This window comes from Orycteropus afer, unplaced genomic scaffold (assembly GCF_000298275.1).
Source record: "Orycteropus afer afer isolate SDZICR_OR568_19922 unplaced genomic scaffold, OryAfe1.0 scaffold00079, whole genome shotgun sequence".
Taxonomy (NCBI): domain Eukaryota; kingdom Metazoa; phylum Chordata; class Mammalia; order Tubulidentata; family Orycteropodidae; genus Orycteropus; species Orycteropus afer.
In genome coordinates, this window is record NW_006921666.1 from 4,772,534 (window position 1) to 4,794,146 (window position 21,613).

At 50.7% G+C, this 21,613-nt stretch overlaps 1 protein-coding gene across 1 annotated transcript in view; it reads right to left on the reverse strand.

Annotated features, from left to right (window-relative positions):
• Positions 1-1,808: 1,808 nt before the first annotated feature.
• Positions 1,809-21,613, reverse strand: part of VASH1 (vasohibin 1) — a 21,055-nt gene continuing 1,250 nt past the window's right edge. Inside the window, exons 2-7 of the mRNA XM_007941345.2 lie at positions 11,039-11,127; positions 9,698-9,754; positions 8,184-8,258; positions 4,572-4,953; positions 2,980-3,092; positions 1,809-1,881 (exon numbers count right to left, since the gene is read on the reverse strand). Of these exons, the coding sequence (XP_007939536.1) occupies positions 1,809-1,881; positions 2,980-3,092; positions 4,572-4,953; positions 8,184-8,258; positions 9,698-9,754; positions 11,039-11,127 (789 nt within the window). The remainder of the gene's footprint in view (positions 1,882-2,979; positions 3,093-4,571; positions 4,954-8,183; positions 8,259-9,697; positions 9,755-11,038; positions 11,128-21,613) is intronic.

Sequence of the window (21,613 nt, forward strand, 5' to 3'; positions counted from 1 at the left end):
GCAAGGGCCCTTCCCAGGCCCCACCCAGCTCCAGGAAGGTTAGAACTTCCCCGCTTTCTCCATCAGAGCATCTCAACGGACCCCCCCCCCAAACACACACACACACACTCCCCGCACATGCTGTCTCTACTCCAGAGATTGCAACTGTGTATTTTGCTGCCGGTATTCGGTTAATTTTTTGAATTGCTCGCCAACGTTTAAAAATCAGGAGAATTCACATAAGAATGTGGAGTTCTGGCTTCTGGAACATCAGGTGACCTACCTCAGGGCCCCACTGTGAGAAAAGCAGAGTAGCAGCAGCCCCTCTAGTGGGGTCCAGCCTTCTTAGTTGGCCTCAGTGCCCTCATCCCGGCAGCCCTCCTTGTAATTACCTGCCTGGCCTCTGTAGGCATCTGAGTATCCTACCTAGTTTGAACTGTCTCTTATCCAGGCTCCAAGCACTTCCATAGCCTTACTGACAGCTGGCCGTGGCCTAGCCTCTCAGTAAAAACTTATGTTCACCTCATCCAGCTACCTTTCCGGAACTTGAATCCTCTGTCCAGCTTCTTGACAAGCAGCCGTCTAATCTTTGCTTGACTACCTCCTGCAGCAGGGAGCTCACCACCCCCCAAGGTAACTCCATCCTCAACTCTTCCCCCAACCCTTGCTCACATACAGCATCAGCTCTCAGGTTCTGTCTGTCCATGGCTACATGGTGCCCTTGCCCTACACCACCTTTTTGCCTGAGCCTCCTTGCCTGAGCCCTGACAACCTCACCACAGGTCCTCACTTCCCCACCAGGTATCTTAGCCTGACAGCAGACTGCATGACTCCAGCCATTCAGGTTCTGCCCTGCCAGGGCCCTGACAAGGTGCCACACGTGACAGAGCTGAGCATCACTGCAGCCCTCAAGCTGGGCTGCTCACCAGGGAGGCCTGCCAAGCACCCTGGGCTGCTCTTGATGTTGCCCAGTGAGGGACGCTCACCCCACCCCCAGCTCCTGGTCCTGTGCCCTACTCTGTCCAGTCCCTGCAGTCATGCAGCCCTGGGCCCCGTGCAAAGCCCAGCTCCTTTAGAGCGTTCCCTGGGCTACAGCACTGGGCAGAGCTGAGTCTGAGGCAAGTACAGAGCCAGTAGGCAGTTTGAGGCCTGGGGATAGCTTTACCCAGGGGTTCTTCCCCGGGCATTCATGAAACCTGTCCCTAGCATGAGGCTGAGCCAGTAGGTGGTGCCAGCCCCAGCGGTGCCTGCATGGGCCCCTGGGGCTGTCCTGGGTCAGGGGCTCCTGTTCCCAGGGCAGATGTGGCCAAGCATCTGATTTATGGCTGATACAGGCCCTTCCCACAGATTGCTACCCTGCTTCCCTTTCCCTGCCAAGGCAGGCAGACTGAAAACCATCTCCATGCCTTCTCCCCACCCAACCAAGTCTCAGACCTGGTGGGGCCGGGAGGTGTCTCATAGATCAGATGGACTCAAATCCCAGAGAGTCCAGGGACAGGGCACCAGCAGAGCCAACAGCCCCTTCAACCAGCCCAGGCCCGTGGACCACCTAGCACTGGTCTTTTGGCCATTGACAGATGCAATAGTTTTACATTTTTCCCAAATACACATCAGTTGTGGAGTTAAAAACTCCAAACAAAATACTAACCGCCTGTAGGCCCAAAGCTGGGGAGCGTGGCTCAGTGTGGGAGGGTGCAGCTTGGGCAGCTGAGGTGGAACACACATTTCCTGCTGCCCCTCACCCTGATCCCCTCCCCACCCAAGTGAGGCTGGTCTGGCTTTTGGGGCCTGGCCCCCAGGAGCAGGGTGAATGGGGCACTGCCACCACCTCACACCCGGATCTGGTACCCATTGAGGTCTGGCATGGCTTTGGGCTCAGACGGCTTCTTCTCCCCGGATGGCCTGCAGGGAGGGAGAGAGCAGAATGGGGTGAGTGGTCATCAGCTGAGGGACGCTGAGAGGAGGGATCAAGTGGTGGTTTCCCCTGGTGGCCTCCCCCCTCCATGTTCCTTGGGGCCTCACACACAGCAGCAGAGTGAGTAAGAGTGGCAACCTCCACCCACCTATGCTTTCCTGAACATGGCCCGGCCCGGGCTCTCTCTCTTCCTGTCTCTTACTCTTTGCTGGAGGTCAGCTAACCTGCCCAGGTTTGGCTGATAACAGCTAACAGTGTAAATTTAAGAAGAGATCAAAGTGAGTGCTGATGGGTATGCTAGTGCCAGAGGCCTGCTTGGACCCCTTAGTTCATAGAGGGAGGTGGCTCCTGAATGACAATTACATTGAAAGCAAGAGCCAGACTGAGATGTGGAACACGATCAGAGGAGGGAGCCTAGCATTTCAATGGCATGTTTTTGCCATCTAAAAAAATAATCAAATTCCTGCTATTGAGTCGATTGCTACTCATAGCGACCCCCATTGGGTTTCTAAGGCTATAAATCTTTATGGAAACAAACCCCATCTTCCATGAAGTGGCTAGTGGTTCAAACCACTAACCTTTGGGTTAGCAGCCAAATGCCTTAACCACTACACCACCAGCACTCCTTTCTGCCATCTAAATCCAGGCAGAACCCAGAGTCTTGGGGGCTAAAGTTCTGTACAAAGCCATCCACCCAGCTGTCCATCCGATGTTCAGACCCTCACCACCACTGGGGAGAACTCACGCCTCATGGGCAGTTCCTTCCACCCTCCCTCCCATATAATCCATTCTCCCACTTGCTTGGGCTCTTCTCTGAGCCTTGCTGGTCCCCCACAGGGTGGCCAGTGGGGCCAGCCGAGTTGCATTTCCTCCAGAAAATGACACTGCATTGCTGCTGGGAGATGTCAACACACAAAACACATGAACCCACCGTTCCAATTCACCTCCCTTGGGCGGGGACAAGAAAGAGAGAGAGTGAGAGCAAGGAGAAGAGAGGGGTAAAAAAAAAAAAAGACAGGTCCAAAAGATAAGAGGAATAAGAAATGGTTTCTTCATGCCACCAGGGTAAGAGCCCGTCTCCTCACCGTCTTTCTCCACGACTATTTCTGCGATGGGGACTGGATTGGCCCCGCTGCGGGGAGGACACATCCTTCTTACGGTCCTTGGTGGGCGAGGGAGGGCCAGTCCCTTTGCCAATCTTGGAAGGAGGAAGAAATAAAGAGTGTCACTTCAGGGCTGCCCCAGAGCCAGTCTGCCTGCAGGAGGCCACAAAGCCCTGCAGAGACTAACTACCCTGGGAATCCTCTGGCAACAGAAAATACCTCAGGCAGCCCCTTCTCTGGGTCTCTCCAGTCCTGCTGCCCAGGTACTAAAGCTGCCAGGGCAAGGGGTCTGTGGTAGTTAAGATGTGGGTAAACTTGGCTGGGCCTGGTTTTGAGGGGCTGGGCAGCTGGATGTAGTTATTCCCCATGATGAGACTGGTAATCAACTCCATGGTGGAATCTACTGAAGCAGCTGAGTAGCTGCGTTAGGGAGGTGGTCTGCTTCCTGTATTTAAGAAGTTTTGAGGAAGGTCTCTAGCTTTTGGCATGCTTGAATCGTGCATGTAGCCCATTGTTCGTTGTTGTTGTTATGTGCCGTCGAGTCGGCCCCGACTCATAGCGACCCCTCCTTGGGTTTCCGAGGCAGTATCACTATGGAAGTAGGATTGCCCAACCTTCCTTCCGAGGAGTGGCTGGTGGGTTTGAACCGCCAACCTTCTGGTTAGCAGTCAAGTGCTTTAGCCACTATGCTACCAGAGCTCCTATGTTCGGCAGCCTGCTATGTTATCTACCAATACTGGGACTGTTAATGGACTTGAATTAGTGGACTGCCATATGGTTTGATAATCTTGGGACTGTGTCATTTTACTTGGTGACCTTGGACTTGTTAGCCTCAGTGATCAGCAGCTGCCTGAGTGAAGGATGCCTTCAGCTCCAGTAGTCTGGGAGCAAGAGGCAGAGCTGGAAGCCCAATGTCAAGGGGCCTTCACCCAGCCCCTAGAGCTGGCACTTTGAACCAGACTTGTAGCCTCCTAAACAGTAAGAGATTAAATCCCTGTTTGTCAAAGCTACCCATTTGTGGTATTTTCTGTTAGAGCAGCACTAGAGGTAACGAGAACAGGGTCCTTAGCAGCGGGGCCCAAACCCCACAGGCCTCCGATGGTACCAATGGGAGTAGGGGGAGCCACTGAGCTTACATATTATAAGGAGTCGGCCCGGAAAGCTCTGTCCACCCGTGCTGGGTAAACGTGCCAGCGGAGGACAGCAATCTCTGAGTTTTGGGCTGGGATCCTACCAACCCAAGGGGAACACTGGTTATTTCCTGCTAGTCAGAGCTCAAACTAGCAGTTACGTCTCTGATTAAGAAAAAATGATAAAAAGAAATGAATCGTCCTTTATGTGGCACATTTTGCGTGATCTGACTTTTCAAAATAGGACCCCACCACCTCTGCCACCCCCCTCAATCCTCACACCCCTCTGCTGGGGCGGGGACAGGTGGGGAGAAGGTAGCTTTCTCTCCAGGTGGCTTCCCCTTTGGGCACCTGCCAGGATAGCCCTTCCACTTCCACAACCCAGAGCCCTAGGGCCGTGGGGTGCGGGGGCTTGACGGTGTGCAGGGGAGGGGGCCCACTGACCTTGAGCCGCATGTCCCGGGCGTGCCGTTCCAGCTCCTTGCGGAAGTCCTCGCGGCCCAGCCGCTCCACGTCCAGCACCGAGTGCTTCCACTCGATCTGCTCCACACTGTGCGGGTCGTGGGACACGCACTGGCCCAGCTTCACCTTCTTGAGTACGTGCCAGCAGCGGCCGTAGGCGGCCTCGTAGTCCAGCACGAGCTCGCTGAGCGTGCGGAACGCGGGCGCCTTGTACATCAGGTCCTCCCGCCGGCTCATGCCCAGGGCCCCGTAGCGGCCCCCGAAGTTCACCCCCAGCACAATGTGGCGGAAGTAGTTCCCTGAGAAGTAGGTCTTGAAGCTGATGGGGAAGCGTTCCAGGGTGGGCATGCTGTTGGTGAGGTAACTGGTCGAGCTAAGGAAACAGCCAGGGACAGGAACAGCAGGCGCCAGCGCACACCACCAGCAGTGGGACGACCTCCCACCGCGGGAGACACGGGCACCCAAGGGCCCCTAGACCACAGATAGCCAGTCGGAAGCTAGCACCTGAGTGCAACACCCCCCTTACTCAGCTCCATACTCCTGTCCTCCAACACTGAGCCTAGCTCTGGTGGTGTAGTGGTTAAAGCATTAGGTCGTGGTTCAAACCCACCAGTGAAGAAAGATGAGGCAGTCGATTTCCATAAAGATTTATAGCCTTGGAAACCCAATGGGGATAGCTCTGAGCTGGAATCCACCAGATGGCAGTGAGTTTGGGTTTGTTTTTTGAGCCTGGAAGACAGTAGGTGCTCAATAAACATGGGCCCAAATGAATCTCTATGGGAATAGGGCTCTTTGCTGTCTGACCCACAAAGTAGTAACAGCTAACAATGTTTCCTCAGCTCCAAATTGCAGGCCTTTCCAGAAATCCTTGTGGCTGAAGAAGGATGGAGAGGGCCCCAGCACCCCAGTTGTGCCTCCTCTCTCCCTACCTCCCTTCCTCCCTCTGTCTCTCCCTCTCCCTCCTCATCAGTCACACACACTTCTCCTCACCCATACACTCCCTCTCAGACACATTCACTCTCTCACATGCATTCCCTCACAGATGCACACAGAATTTTGTTCCGTCTCACTTTCTCTCCCTCCTCCCCCCTACACTGCCCACTGCTTTTCAGATAAATCCAAACTAGTTCCCATGGACCAGCTACACACTCCAAGCTCTTATACCGCTCACCCTACCTGCTCACCCCCTCCCCAGCCTCCCTGGGTTCCCCAGCTGAGGGCCTCTGCCTGTCCCCCTGCCCGGCTGTCCTCAGCCAGCTTCTTCTCAGGCCTTGAGCTTAGCCACCATCGTCATTTCCCTTTCCAAAGCAAGTCTGCCCTGTTATTTATTTCCTCTGAGACACACACCACACTCTGTAGTTCCTCTATCTTTGTTTACATGTTTATTGTCTTGTCTTGATTTGTGTTTACATGTTTATTGTCTTGTCTCTTCCATCAGAATGTAAACTCCTCAAGGAAGTGTTCTTTGCACTGAGCTAGGCACATAATAGTTACTCAATAAAACTGTCCTTGAATGTTCTTGTAGGTAGAAGGAGATGAATGGATAAAAGCAGTGAGTAGACACATTGTCGCAGACACTGTGCCAAGTGTTCCACATACATTAACTGGTTTAATTGTCTCACAGCTTTGTGAGACAGGTACTGTTATTCTCCTCATTCCCAGAGGAGGAAACTAAAGCTAAGAGATGTTAAGGAACTTGCCCAAGGGCACATAGTAAAATGGCAGAACCAGGATTCAAGTCCAGGTCAGCCTGGCCCCAAGTCTGCGCTGTCACTACTCATGGTCCCTCCAGTGCTAAACTCATTGCATCCCCCAATCCTCAGCCCCTCACTCCTTGAAAGTGCCTGAAATGAATGAGGTGTAGCCCCTGCCCTGCAGAGGCTCACAGGGCAGTGGGACAAACTCAGTACAACGCCTGCTGGGTGTGCAGTGACTGAGGCAAGCTGAGGGGGTGGGGGACACAGGGGAGGGCCCCCCACCCAGATGGAGGCTGCTCCTGATTTCTTCCTGCCCCACAAGCTACCAGGCAGCCCTTTAAAGGCCTCTGGGACCACTGGTCCTGCCTGGACCAGCTTCTGGAGAGAAGAGGACAGAGTCTCCCTGCTACAACTGTGGGTAGGAGGCTGTCCTTAGTGCAGGCCCTCAGCGTGGCCCTTGAAGGAGGACGGAATGAGAAGTTATCTGGGAGGCACTGGTCACAGCCTGTAGTTCTTGGGTTACCTCATGCTCAACCCAGCAAAGACCTCTGGAGCCGAGGCAATGCTTACCAGGCCAAATGAAAATAGTCCTGCACCCTGTTAGCTAATAATCTCCCTTGGTAGAGCTAGTGCTTGGGACCTCTGGGGGAAAGGAGCAGCCCCTTGCAGCCTCCAGCCCCTTTATATAAACTTGAGATATGTACAGTCCCTGGATAGTGCAAGCAGTTAACATGCTTAGCTGCTAACCAAACGGTTAAAGGTTCAAATCCACCCCGAGGCACCTGGTGATCTAATTTCAAAAAATCAGCCATTGAAACTTCATGGAGCAGAATTCTTCTCAGACACACAAAGGGTCACCATGTGTTGGAATCAACTTTGCAATTGCAAAGAATCCTAACTGTTTGTTGTGAATGTCTTTGTGGGGGTAAGGGAAGTGATCACAGTCCTCCTCAGGAGCTGTGCTGTCATGTTTGACCATCATCTCCCCCCCACTTAGGGAACGGACTCCTTTGTGTTCTGTTAGGCACACCCTTCCTTTCTCAGGGCCTCACTTAATCCATATTCCTCTGCAACAATGAGCCTATACCAGGAATGACAGTCAAGAAGTTTAAAAACCCATAGGTAATACAGGAACCCATAGGGTAGAGGTGAAACGAGGCTGGCCTCAAGCTGGTCATTGCTGAAGGCGAGTAACGGGCACATCGGAGGGCATTAAATTATTCAGTCTACATTTGTATAAGTTTAAAGTTTTCTATAGTAAACAACAACAACATAGTAAAAAGCTTTTTTGACAAAGGTAAGGCATTGGCCAATTAAGACCGTAAACAGCTGGGAGTCCTGCCTTGCCTCCCGCCCCCCTGCTCTGAGGTGGAGCATCTGGCAGGTGGCCTCGCCTGGGGGCTCGTCTGTCCTGACCTACCCTGGTGCCCCAGCTTCTGCCTCAGTTCTGCCCTTTCAGTGGGAGTGACCAAGAAACCCATTTTCTTCTGAGGCAGTTCTGTTTCAAAGACCCCATCTCCACAAATCAACATGTCCTGGAACTATGTCTCCCAGACAGTTTGGTTCTTGGAAATGGCCCGACAGCCTTTGTGAGAGAGTGTGCCCTGATTTGGGGTTTGGAGAACAAGGTCACAGTGTCTGTGGGACTCACAGAAGGGCTGCTGAGCACAGGAAATGCCTGCCTCCCCTCCTTTCTCCGCCCCTCCCCCTCGGGAATCTCCCCCTCCTGGGGACCAAGTGGATGACAAGGCTTGAGAGAGGGCTGGGGCGCCCAGAGCTCATTCAGCCCTCTCCCCCTACCAGAGGAGGCTCAGTGGCTAGTCCTCCCAACACTCAACACACAGCCCAGCGCCTGGAGGAACTCGCTCCCTCCCGGGCCTCCCAGAGCCAAGGATACATTCCCAGGATCACAGCTTCCAGGCATTTGATTGGCAGAGCCTCTTTGGTCATTTCCTTGGCCAGGTCCATCAGCCTGTAGCAAAGGAGGAGAGTCCTCAGTGGGCAGGGTCAGAATGAGGGAGCAGGAAGAACAGACACCCCCATTCTAAGTTGCTGCTGCAGGCCCCAGCACCTCCCCCTTCACCCAGCCTGGAGGTGAGGGGGTTGGGGACAGAGACAGTTCCCGGTGATAAGGAAGGAGGCCATTTGCCCTCCCTCCCCTCCTTTCACTTCCTCCCTCTCCAGACTCCAGCTCTGGAGACCTGGGGGAGGAGAGTAGAATGGGGGATATGCAGTCACAAGCAGGACCTTGATAGGCTGGGTCATGATGGTGGGGGGTGACAAGTGGGTGTGGGGGGAGCATGCCAAAGATGTTGGGCCTTTGGCATTGACCTCTTTCCTTTGGGAGCCCAGTGGACAGCCCTCATCCTGACCCAACCATGGCTTCTCCGAAGAGCTTGTAATTGATTACAACTGCTCCCCCAAAGCTGGTCAGCTGCCGCAAGCCTGCACGTGGGATATCCGGCAGACAGCCACCAGCAACTCTCCAGCCTGTTTCTGAACTTGGAATTCAGGGCTGTTGAGGACAGCCTATCCCTGACGCCCAATTCCTTCCTCCTCTTGAGTGCTGTCCCATCCACCACTTCCCCTAGCAACTCACAGTGGCTTTGCAGAGCACACAACCACCACAGGACAACCGGCAGGAAGCACTGGGGACAGAAGGTAGCTGCCACCAGGGGCTTGGAGAGGGGCAATTAGCTAATTTAGCTAATAAGCCAGGTAAAGCATTTTCACAAGAAAACAAACACAGACCGATCATGTGCAGAGCAAGCCATGTAAGAGTCACCCAGAGCGGCATAAACTCCTCCCTCTCCTCTGTCCTCAGAGCTCACAGACATATCTGAGAGCACATAGACCCAGCAGGGGTATCCATGGGTGGTGGGGCAGGAAGGGAGGTGCAATGCTCTGGGGTTCCTGTTGCCTTGTGCCCAATGACAGAGAAGAGCCAGAAAAGCAAGTGGGTGGCTGCCCTGGTTCCTGCAATGGGGGGAGGGTTTTTTTTCCACAGATGGCTGTAGGGAAGAGGGAGAGAAAGGTGTAAGGGCTCCGTCCTGTTACGACCACCTCTCAAAAAAAGAAGACCCAAGGCCCAACACGGAAAGAGCTGGGCTCCACACGCCAGAGATGCTGGGCCTTTGGCATCGACCTCTTTCCTCTGGGAGCCCAGACTCCTCTGGGAGTCTATACAGACCATCTCCCAGGGACCACCCTCTATGACCCCAGAGTACACTGGTGGGCACCCTTCCACCTCCTAGCTGGGCATGATGGGTATCGGGGATTCCTTCTCTCCAGGTCGCCTTAGCTCTTCACCTCAGCCGGCTTTCCCTCCTTATGGCATCATTAGGGCCTCATGGTGGTGCTGGCCTAGCTGGTGGACCCAGTGGTGCAGGAGGACAGGGCATCCCCACTTACCCTGTCAGAGGTCTGCTCTTCTTAATTTCAAAGAACTGTGTCCCTGTGTGATTGTACCTGCGGGGCAGTTAAGGGCTTCCTGGCTTCAGAAGAGGCTTGTCCTGCCCTTCCCACCTCCACCCAAGGCCCTAGGCCCAGCACACCCAGGGTACGTGCTGGGCACAGGCCCCACAAAGTTCTTCCCACAGGGCACCCTAAAGGCTGCTCAAAATTCTCCTGGAAGGGAGTGGGGAGCATGGCATTTGTGCTTCTCCTTCCCCTACACAGCCCCCTTTTTCTTCTCTCTCATCCTCTTTGGCTTCCACCCTCATCCTCCGTCTCCCTTTCTAAGACAGGAGATAGCAGAGCAGGCAGCCTGCCCAGCAGGCCTGGGAGAAGAGGCGCCAGCTGCCGCCAGCTCTCCACAGCTCTCCATCTTGCAACCAGCTGAGAAGTAATATGAACTGAGGGAAGACTCAGTGAGAATTCACCCCATCCTCTAGATGCTGGGCACTCCTGAGCCAATCACCTCCTTTCTCTGGACCACAATTTTCCCATTGGCAAAGGGAGGGGCTGGACCCAATTTTCAGTCATGAGCCTGACTTTTCTCTTCTTCAGGACCCAGGCCTGGTCCCTGTCTGACCTCATCTGAAGCCAGGAGGGGTTTGGGAGAGAACCCAGGACACACAGCTCTAGGCAGGGGGCAGGGCTTTGGATAGGCCCAGACCAGGGACACCGAGGAACTGGGGGCCAAATGGAGCCCAGCTCTTTCCATGTTGGGCAGCCAGTCTCCTGCCAAGGTAGAAAATGGAGAGGAAATTCCAAGATGTGGAAGTTACCTCCTAGAACATAGAATTGTTTTCTGCCCCATTTTCCCCCATCTTTAAAGCTAGTTAAGACAGCCCTCAAGGCAGTTTCTCCCTTCTCTCTGCTGGGGCTAGTGTGGAGGAGGAGGTCTGGGGAGGCTGATCTGGGGCGGGCCATTTCACCACCCAGTCACACAGGAGGCATTCATTCCCGTCTTTTCCCCATCCAACAGCAGGAGGAGAAAGCAGGGGGCAGAAAGACTGAGTGGGCCCAGTGCTCATTAGACAAAATCCCCCTCATACTCAGGGTGGACCTGGGCTGGGGACCGCAGGGCTCTGGGGGCACACAGGCTGTACCCCCTGGGGTTGTGGAACGAGTTGGCTCTGCTGACAGCTCTCCAGCCCTTTCTGAAGAGATCCCACTCTGCCTTTGGCCAAGCAGGCCATGGCTGTGACCCTTGCCAGGTGCCTTTGGCCAAGCAGGCCATGGCTGTGACCCTTGCCGGGTGTCCTTGGCCAAGCAGGCCATGGCTGTGACCCTTGCCGGGGAGGATACTGCAGCTCCCTGATGTAGCGCTGCACAGCTTCCAGGCGCTCAGGGACAGGCGTGGATGGCTGGAATGTAGGCACACTCGGTATGGGAATCTGGGGACAGAGAAGAGCTTGGTCACATAGGCTCACCCTGGAGCATCCAGGCCACTGGACACTCAGGATCAGCCTCTGGAGAAGCCATAGCCAAGGGAGGACCCCTTTTCTTGGAGACTCTCCTTCCTGCGACCCATCAGGCCCCATCATAGCCATTGTCTCCCCGCTAGCACTTGGTCCGTTTTCCTGGAGTCCATTCTAACTCACAGCAACCCTAGATGACAAAGCAGAACTACCCCACAGGGTTCCCAGGCTGTAATCTTTACAGAAGCAGACCGCCCCATCTTTATCCCGCGGAGCAGCTGGTGGGTTGGAACTGTCAGCCTTTTGGTTAGCAGCTAACACTTAACCACTGCGCACTGACAGCATTCCTAATCTGGAACTTATGTTGATGTTCCAGTTTTACACTTAATAACTTTAGAAAAACACAGGTTGACTCACTGGCTGTTTTGAATTTTAAATACTCATTAACTTCAAGGCTTAACAAGAATGCCAATAGTAAGGTTAAGTTCATTTAGGTTTGGGATTCACTCTGGTTCAAGGGCTGGATAGCAACTGGTCCTCTCAGGGCCCTGCCCAGGGCTGGGGGACAGCTTCCAGGAGGGGTGGGTATAGCCTCAGCAGGATGACGTCATCCATCTCAGTATCAGGAGCACATTTCCCTGGCCTTTCGGAGCCTCAACCTGAACTGCCAACGAGTAAGTCAGTGGCAGTGGGCCCAGGTGCCGGATTTTGGGACAGGTCTTCTTGGGCTCCCATTTGCTCAGGCCTAGCCCTTCGGATGGGTTTCATGGAGCCACAGGGCCTCGGATTCTCCTTCAACGTCTCGCCTTCCTGCTACCTCCGCTGCCAAGCAGCATGGGTCAGAGGGCAGTCCTCCTCCCCAGGACTTTCCAGCACCTGCCCAGAGGGAAAGGAGGGATCAATCAGGCAGGTAGGTGCCTCCTGATGGTTGGTGACTGACAGCTGTGAGCTGTTGGATTGACCAGGAATGAATCAGGCGGCCAGCGCACCCTCAAGGCTGCCCCTCCACAGCCAGGCCATCTCCAGGAAAGAGTCCATCTGCAGGTGCGGGTCCCAGGTTGCAGGCTCCCCCTCCAGCCAGTTTGGCTTCAATGAGTCAGTGAGCCCAGGGAGGTGAAGCCAGGCATCCATCAGGGGGCCTTTGAGGTTCTAGAATGGCCTTCTTTGAGTAGAACTAGACTTCCAGGGATAAAGCCTACACCCCTGGGCTCCCCCTTGGCCACCAGGATAGCCAACTGGGAGGTGGCCTCACACAGGGAGGCCCCACTCCCTACTAGGCTGCCCCAGCAGGGCCCCCCACCAGGTGGCCCAGGTCACAGGCAGTCAACCTAGCTGAGGCTGCTGGGAGTGTTCTATTGCAAGTGGAGAGGTACATGTGCAGGAAAGGAGCAAAGGAGGGGCATTTGAAACTTGGGGGTAGGGCTGGGAGTCGGGGAGGGAAGTACGGAGCATTTTCCAGTGTTCCTCTGGGAGGCTGCCCCAGTGGTGGAGACACCGAGCCCATAAGGCCCCACCCCCAGCCTTTTAAATAATGTGGCTGCAGTGGCTGGGGTGCTGACAAGGAGGGAAATGACATGCTCATTATCATGGCATACTTGTGCCTAGGGTGCCACTGATGGTGGGGGTGGACAGGACAACCTCTAACAGAGACCTGCTCCCTGAAAGGGGACCTTGTCTAGGACAACAGCTTTGTAAGAAGTCCCTCTATCTTTCTCCCACCTTCACAATTCCCTCCTTCCTGTCTGGGCAGTCCCCAGCTTCACAGTGGGGCAGCTATTTCCTTTTTCATATTACCCCCAAGCCCCAAACTGGTACCACCACTTACAGTCACCAGGGGGACAAAGCCCAGGGACAGACTGGTTTGGGGGTCTCTTCCTCTTCTTCTTGCCTGACTGCCCAGTGTTAAATGACTCCTGAACTCTCCAAGGGCTTGGCCTTGCCTCTCTAGTGTCAAGGATATGGGGGTGGGGGGATGTGGGAGAGGAATTATTTATCAATTTACTATAAACAACATCACAATCAATTCAGTGACCTAATCTCCCCAGCTAGGAATCCCTGCAAGGCAGGGGGAGCAGGGAGTGGGGTGGGTCACCCCCACTTTTCAAGTTAGGGGATCCAGGGACCTCTATGAGCTTCAAATAAAATCTGTAAGCATACTTTTCGCTGAACAACTTTAAACAAGGAGGGAGCTGGAGTCCCAGAATCCTGTGGGTAATCTCACCTGAGCCAGCCATGGGGCAAGCCCCCAAAGAACCCAAGAGGCATCAATACCTGCCCTCCAGACAGACCCCAGGGAAAGGCTGCTTGGGGAGAGGACATGGCCCTGCAAGAGTCAATAAAGGCCTGGGATTCCCAAGCAGGGACGTAAAGGCAACCACCACCAAGGCAGAGCTGGAAAAAGTCCTGCTGACTTCTGAGGGTGTTGTTCATTTGAACCCACTAGAGACAGCACCTACACCTTTTCCTGAATATTTGTGACAAGCACAGACTCATTCACTCAAACACAAATAATCAGACTCTACGCTCAAATGACCAGGCCTACTTTAGGGCTCATAGCCTGGATTTGCCTCCATCCTCTGAACAGAGCCAAGAAACATTTCCTCATTGTTGATGGCGGGGTAGGTGGGGTACAATGGGGATGTTGTTGTTGTTGTTAAGTGCCGTCGAGTCGGCCCCGACTCATAGCAACCCCTCCTTGGGTTTCCGAGGCAGTATCACTACGGAAGTAGGATTGCCCAACCTTCCTTCCAAGGAGTGGCTGGTGGGTTTGAACCGCCAGCCTTGTGGTTAGCAGTCAAGTGCTTTAGCCACTATGCTACCAGAGCTCCTACAATGGGGATAGGTGATACCTTCTACTCAGATCTTTTCAGGGACAACAACTCCACTACTAAAGGCCAAGAGTTCCTCATGTTCATTCTACCCATTGCTATAGAGCCAATTCTAACTCATGGTGACCCCATGAGTGTCAAAGCAAAACCATGCTCCATATGGTTTTGAGGGCTGATTTTTCAGAAGCTGATCACCAGGCTTTTCTTCCGAGATGCTTGTGGGTGGGCTCGAGCCTCCGACCTTTTGGCTAGCTGTTGAGCATGGTAACCATTTGTACCACCTACAGACTTACGTTCATTCTACTCGTTACCATTGAGTCAATTCTGACTTGTAGTGACCCTGTAGCATAGAGTAGACCTGCCCCATAGGGTTTCCAAGGCTGTAAATCTTTACAGAAGTAGGTTGCCAGATCTTTCTCTTGCAGAGTGGCTGGTGAGTTCAAACTGTGGACCTTTTGGTTACCAGCTGAATGCTTAACCACTACTACATAGGGCTCCTATGTTCATTCTGCAGCAGCCTTTGCCGTGGAGTCAGACCCGACCCATAGCGACCCCTCCTTGGGTTTCCAAGGCAGTATCACTATGAAGTAGATTGCCCAACCTTCCTTCCGGGGAGTGGCTGGTGGGTTTGAACAGCCACCCTTCCAGTTAGCAGTCAAGTGCCTTAGGCACTATGCTATCAGAGCTCCCATGTTCATTCTAGGAACCCCTTAAAGTCCTGAGTTCTGACATCCCCACTGGAGGGTCTTGTCTAGCACAATATGAAGCCTGGGGAAAGTGGGAGGAGCCTGGAGCAGACAGTGTGGGGAAGAAGCAGGGAGGTGGCCTTCCGGTTCCTCACACAGGGAGGGCCCCGCCCCTACTAGGCTGTCCCACCAGGGCCCCCACCAGGCGGCCCAGGTCACAGGAGTCAACCCAGCTGAGGCTGCTGGGAGTATCCTATCACAGGTAGAGGGGTACATGAGAAAGGAAGCCTGGAGGTTAATAGATTCTAGAATTAGACTGTCAGTATCGAAATCCCAACTCTGTCATTTACTAATTGATGACCTTAGTCAAACTCCTTAACTTCTCTGTGCCTCAGATGCCTTGTTTGTAAAATGGTCACAGAGACAGAAGCAGCCTCACAGCATGAAAGAGATACTGCAAGCAAGGGCTGTTAACAGGGCCTGGCACATGGCTCAATTCTTGCTCACTGTCTTTGTTATTTGGGCACTCCGATGGCGTGGTGGATAAGCCATCTAGCTGCTAACCAGAAGGTTAGTGGTTCAAACCTACCAGCCACTCCACTGAAGGAAGATGGGGTGATCTCCTTCTGTAAAGATTTATAGTCTCGGAAACCCAATGGGGGTCGCTATGAATCGGAATCAATTTGACGGCAATGAGTTTGGTTTTTTGGTTTGGTCTTTGTTAGTACAGTGTCTGGCAAAGATTTTGGTCAGCATATGTTGACACCAACAATGTAAACTTTTGGGAGATGTTTAATTTGCATTCTGCAGGAGCTTGGCCACAGCACCACAGCTAAAAGATCTTCAGCAGCTGTGTCTGGGATAACTGATCACAAAGCCATATTTAGGAGCTCTGGTGGTATAGTGCCTAAGGCACTTGACTGCTAACCAGAAGGCTGGCAGTTCAAACCCACCAGCCACTCCTCGGAAGGAAGGTTGGGCAATCTACTTCTGTAGTGACACTGCCTTGGAAACCCAATGGGGGTCGCTATGAGTCAGGTCTGAGTTGACGGCACATAATAACAACAACAACAAGAAGCCATATTTGGTAAAGTAGAAAGTCAGCAAAAACAAGGGAAACCCCACCCCCTAAAAGCTAAACATCTCTGTGCATCAAAAGACTTCACCAACAAAGTGAAAAGAGAACCTACAGACTGGGAAAAAGAATTTGGCAATGACACATCAGACAAGGGTCTAATCTCTAAACTTTATAGAAAACTTCAACACATCAACATCAAAAAAACAAACAATCCAACTAAAAAATGGGCAGAGACTTGAATAGGCACTTCAAAGAAGATATTCAGGCGGCCAATAAACACATGAAGAAATGCTCACAATCACGAGCCCTTAGAGAGTCGAAACGAGATACCATCTCACTCCAGCAAAGTTCAAAAAAACAGAAAATAACAAATGCTGGTGAGGGTTGGAGAGGCTGGAGCCCTATACACTGCTGATGGGACTGTAAAATGGGGCAATCACTGTAGAAATTGCTATGGTGCATCCTTAAAAAGCTGGAAATAGAAATACCATGTGATCCAGTAATCCCACTACTAGGTATATGTCCTAGAGAAGTAAGAGCCATGGCATGAGAGGCACACCCAAGTTCATCACAAGATCATTCACAACAGCAAAAAGATGGAAGCAACCTAAATGCCCATCAACAGATGAATGGATAAACACACTGTAGTCCATACACACAATGGAATATTATACAACATTAAAGAAGAATGATGAATCTGAGAAACACACCTCATAACATGGATGAACCTGGAGAACATTATGCTGAGTGAAATCAGTCAGTCACAAAAGGACAAATATTGTATGAGACCCCTACTGTAAAAGGTCAAGAAAAGGTTTACACATAGAAAGAAACATTTTCTGATAGTTGCTAGGGACTAGAGGGAAAAGAAGAGTAAATCACTAACTAGAGAGTAAACCCCCTGCCATTGAGTCAATTCTGACTCACAGTGGCCCTGTCTGGACAGAACTGCCCCTTAGGGGTTCCAAGGCTGTAAATCTTTACAGAAGCACACTGCCTCATCTTTCTCCCGTGGAGCGGCTGGTGGGTTCAAACCACGACCTTCTGGTTAGCAACTAAATGCTTTAAGACTGTGCCACTAAAGCTCCTTTAGACATGTATTAACTTAGATGAAGGGAAAGGAATAGATAATAAGAGTGAGGCCAGCACACAATGATTGAGGAGAAGGGAGACACTGGGAGGAGCTCAGAGTTAAAGGCAACAAGGGTAAATACTATTACATACACAATCCTGCAATAACAGTAGCAACAATAACCTACAAGAGAATACATAGATGACACACAAGCTGAACACATCTGGGAAGGAGAATGGGACTACACCCATGATTATATATAGGTCTGACAGAGGGTATTTCTACATATATATTTACATATGCTGCAAATATACCCAGGAATACAGTAGAGCATAAATGCAATGCAATGTGCTGCTGTCGAGCCAGATCCAACTCATAGCGACCCCTCCTTGGGTTTCCAAGGCAGTATCACTACGGAAGTAGACTGTCCAACTTTCCTTCCACGGAGTGGCTGGTGGGTTTGAACCCCCAGCCTTCTGGTTAGCAGTCAAATGCCTTAGGTGCAAATCAAAACAACAATGAGATACCATCTTGCCCCACCACTAGTAGCAAAGTTCAATAAGACAGAAAATAATAAATGCTGGCGAGGATGCAGAGAGATTGGGACTCTCATACACTGCTTGGTGGAACTGTGAAATGATACAATCACTGTGGAAAGCAGTATGGCAATTCCTTAAAAAGTTGGAATCAGAAATACCATTTGACCCAGCAATCCCATTAGTTGGTATATATCCTAAGGAAGTGAGAGCCAGGATGAGAACAGATATATGCACATCCATGTTCATCGCAGCACTATTTGCATAGTAAAAAGAAAGAAACAACCTAGGTGCCCATCAACAGAAGAATGGATAACCAAACTATGGTACATACAGACAATGGAATACTATGCAGCACTAAATAATAACGTAGAATTGGCAAAACACCGCATAATGTGGATGAACTTGGAGGACATTATGCTGAGTGAAATAAGTCAATCACAGAAGGACAAATATTGTATTAATCCTTATTGTAAAAAGTCAAGGAAAAGTTTATATATAGAAGGAAATATTCTTTGTTGGTTACCAGGGGTGGGAAGGCAGGGGAGGGATCACTGTTAGATAGGTAGAGACAAGTATTGACTTGGTTGAAGAGAAGGGCAATGTACCAAATGTGAGTGACAGAAAGGTTCACGGGAGGTACAGACAACAAAGATGAACCCTTTTGCACATATAGTACTGTGTCGTCAGTGAAGAGAAACATTGATATACAGGTGGATAAATGGGTGACAGGCTGAACTATTAGGTATGTCTATGCAAGGGGGAGTGTGCCCACGACCATGTATAGGGTTGGCAGACAATGTTTCTACAAATATATTTGTATGCTCTGTAAGAATTCCTAGGTATACAGTAGATCTGACAAGGGATAAGATTGTAGTTACTTCTTGGCCATAGACAGCTACGCAGAGGGAGCAAATAGTTGGACCTATGGGCTCAGGACCATAGGCACAGGGGACATCAAGCTCAATTGGCATAACATACTACACAAAAACATTGTTCCACATCCTACTTTGGTGAGTAGCGAATGGATCTTCAAAGCTGCATGCAAGTAACCATCTAGATGCAACAATGGGTCGTCTCTCCTTGTCCAGAGCAAAGAAGAATGAAGAAAACCAAAGATTCATGGAAACAATTAGTCCAAGGGACTGGTACATCATGTGATCCTCAGCCTATACAATTGAGACCAGAAGAACTAGACGGTGCCTGGCTACCATTGTCAACCATTCGGAAGGAGATCTATGGAGGAGATCCTGGACAGAGTGGAAGAACAATGTGGAACAAAACTCAAAATCATTGAAAAAGAAAAAAGAAAGGGACCAGGTTTACTGGTCTGATAGAGTCTGATGGAACCACTGAGACTATGGCTCCTAGCTGACCCTTAGGTCTGGAATTGAACCCATTCCCATGGCTTCCGGTCAAACAAAAGACAGGCATATGAGCTGAACACTTACGTTAGGTAGATACACTCCTTGGAGAGATCGATCATAGGAGAATAGAAGGGCTGTGTATGTACAGGGAGACAGCTCAGGGGGCAGGAGTGCATGGGAGGGAAGGACACAGGGAAGAGGTAACTATGGGGAGGAAGTGGGAGGGGAGCTGTTGCACTATGGAAAACTGTAGTCAATATCATGAGACAAAGTGTATGTAAGCTACTATATGGAAAGTGAATTTGCTCTATAAACTTTCCCCAAATCACAATACAAATTTTAAAAAATAATAAAATAAATAAAAGAGGTCTTGAATAGAGTGTGAGAAAAATATGGACCAAAATTCAAAATAATAAAAATGACCCAACTTACTGGTCTGCTAGAGATTGGTGGAACCCTTGAGACTATGGTCCTTAGACACCCTTCAGGCCTAGAATTGAATTCACCCTCATGACTCAACTTTCAGTAAATGATAAGCCTATAAGGTGAACAATAATAACAGGAAACACTACTTGGAACAATCAACCATAAGAGATCAAAAGGGCAGCATTTGCTCAGGCATAAGCGTCAGGAAGCAGGAAAGGACAGGAAAGAAGGACAGATGAAAACGGTAAACACAGGGAGAAAGTGGGGAGAGTGCTGTCACACTGTCAGGATCTCAGTGAACAGCACAAAACAAAATGTGTGTGAACTGTTGAATGGAAAACCAATTTGCTCTGTAAACTTTCACTCAAAATAAAATAGTTAAAAAAAAAAAAAAAAAGAGGGAAACCCTCAATGAAAGGCACAGACACAGTAGCCACATCAATGGATTCAAGCAAACCTATGATCATGGAGCTGGCAGAGGACCAGGCAACATTTCATTCTGTTGTACATAAGGTCGTTGTGATGGAAGCCAACTCAATGGCGACTATCAACAAAAAGCATCAAAGGTGGTGGCAGCTTGAACCACGGAAGGGAGACTCTTATCACAGAGCATAAACTGTTCCTGGGTTTAGGATCCTTTTAGAAACCGTTGTTCTTTAACACGTTGGTTTTGTCCTTTTAATGGATGTTTCTCCAAAGGGTCTGTGGGTGATTTGCTACATTATCCTGATCTCATTTACTGCTTATTGCATGCTCACCAGTTCCCCACGCTTTACCTCAATTATGGCTCCCCACATCCCTCTCTAGTCGGCACTATTGTTATCCCCCCTTTACAATCAAGGAAACCAAGGCATGAGGAAGTTGCGTACCTTGCTCACCTAAGTAGTTAAGGAAGAACCAGGATTTGAACACAGTGGATTTCCAGTACTCACACCATCATCCAAGGGATCCCAGACTCAACTGCCTGTAGGGACCAGGCAGGTAACATGAGTGGGTTAGGTGAACTGGAACGAGTGGTGAGGACTCTAGCAAACCACGGGAGAGGCGCACTCCTTGGCCCCAGCGGCCACGCGGGATCAGAGTCTCTGTTCCTAGACTTAGTTTTCTGAAAAGGTGCCAAATACCTGGATCTTTATGTGCATCTCCCAGCTTTAAATTTTGGCTCAAATGGTTTTTTAAAACCATCCCAAGAAAACATCTTTGGCCCACCATGGCCACTAGGGGAAGGGAGAGCCCAGCGGTCAGTCCACTCTATTGTCAGCATGCTGCTTACCACCCCTTCCACCATGTTCTGGTGCTCTGAGGTGGGGAAGTTTCAAATTTTCCCAAATTTCTCACAAAATTTCTTCTACCTTACCATACTCCAGTCTGTTACCCAACCCCCACCCCCAGGCCATACACAATCGCTTTATGGGTTCATCAATGTCTTTCCTACACATGAAGACTGGAGATGAGAAGATGATATTACAGACCAGTTTTTAATGACCTCATTGATATTCTAGTCCCCAGCAGTGGTGATGGTTCTGCAGAGAACCATTCACATTCTCCTACGGCCTGATTCAGACCTAAGCAAGATGGCTGAAAGGAGCTTTGGTGGCACAGTGGTTAAGCACATGGTTGCTAACTGAAAGGTTGGTGATTTGAACCCACCAGCCTCTCGCTCCATGCTCAAGGGGAGAAAGATGTGGTTGTCTGCTTTTGTAAAGATCACAGCCTCAGAAACCCTAAGGGGCAGTTCTTCTGTGTCCTGTTGAGTCACTATGAGTCAGAACTGACTCGAAGGCAATGAGTTTGTTTTCTTCATTTTAAGATGGCTGTAGAGCATTCCCTGGCTTTCCACGCAACACCAACTTGCTCATGTGGACAAAGCGTGCTTCTCTGGTCTCACTGGCACAAATGCTTGGGTTACTTGAGTGAAATATACCCTCCTCTCCTGAGAAAAGGTAGTGCACATCTAATAGCCAGTATTCGTTGAGGCCTAAGGTCATATAGACATGCAAGTGATATGTACCCAAATTCACATGCTTTGATACAATATTTCCTCTTCCAGGAATTTATCCCAAGGAAATAATCAGAGCTGGATTTACATTTTAGAATGTTCACCACAGTGTTCATTTCAGGAAAAAAAATACTGGACACAATGCCCAACCATAGAGGACTCACTAAATAAATTATAAGTCAATACAGGGGACAATTATGACACCATTCAAACTCAATCCACATTTTGTTTCCCCTGGAAATATTAGACGGCTGTTCACCCATCAGCCTCTGAATTCCCTTTTTTCAGAAGACATTTTCTGGTGGCTCTACCAGTAACTTGGTAAAAAGAAAACAAAACAGGACACTTGTCCCCAGGTCTAATCCCACCAACTGCTGCTCCCCATCCCCACACCACTTCCTTGCCTTCCAAGCAGCCAGACTCAGTATTCTTCTGGGACCTTAGTTCAAAGGACTCTTCATGGGGGATTT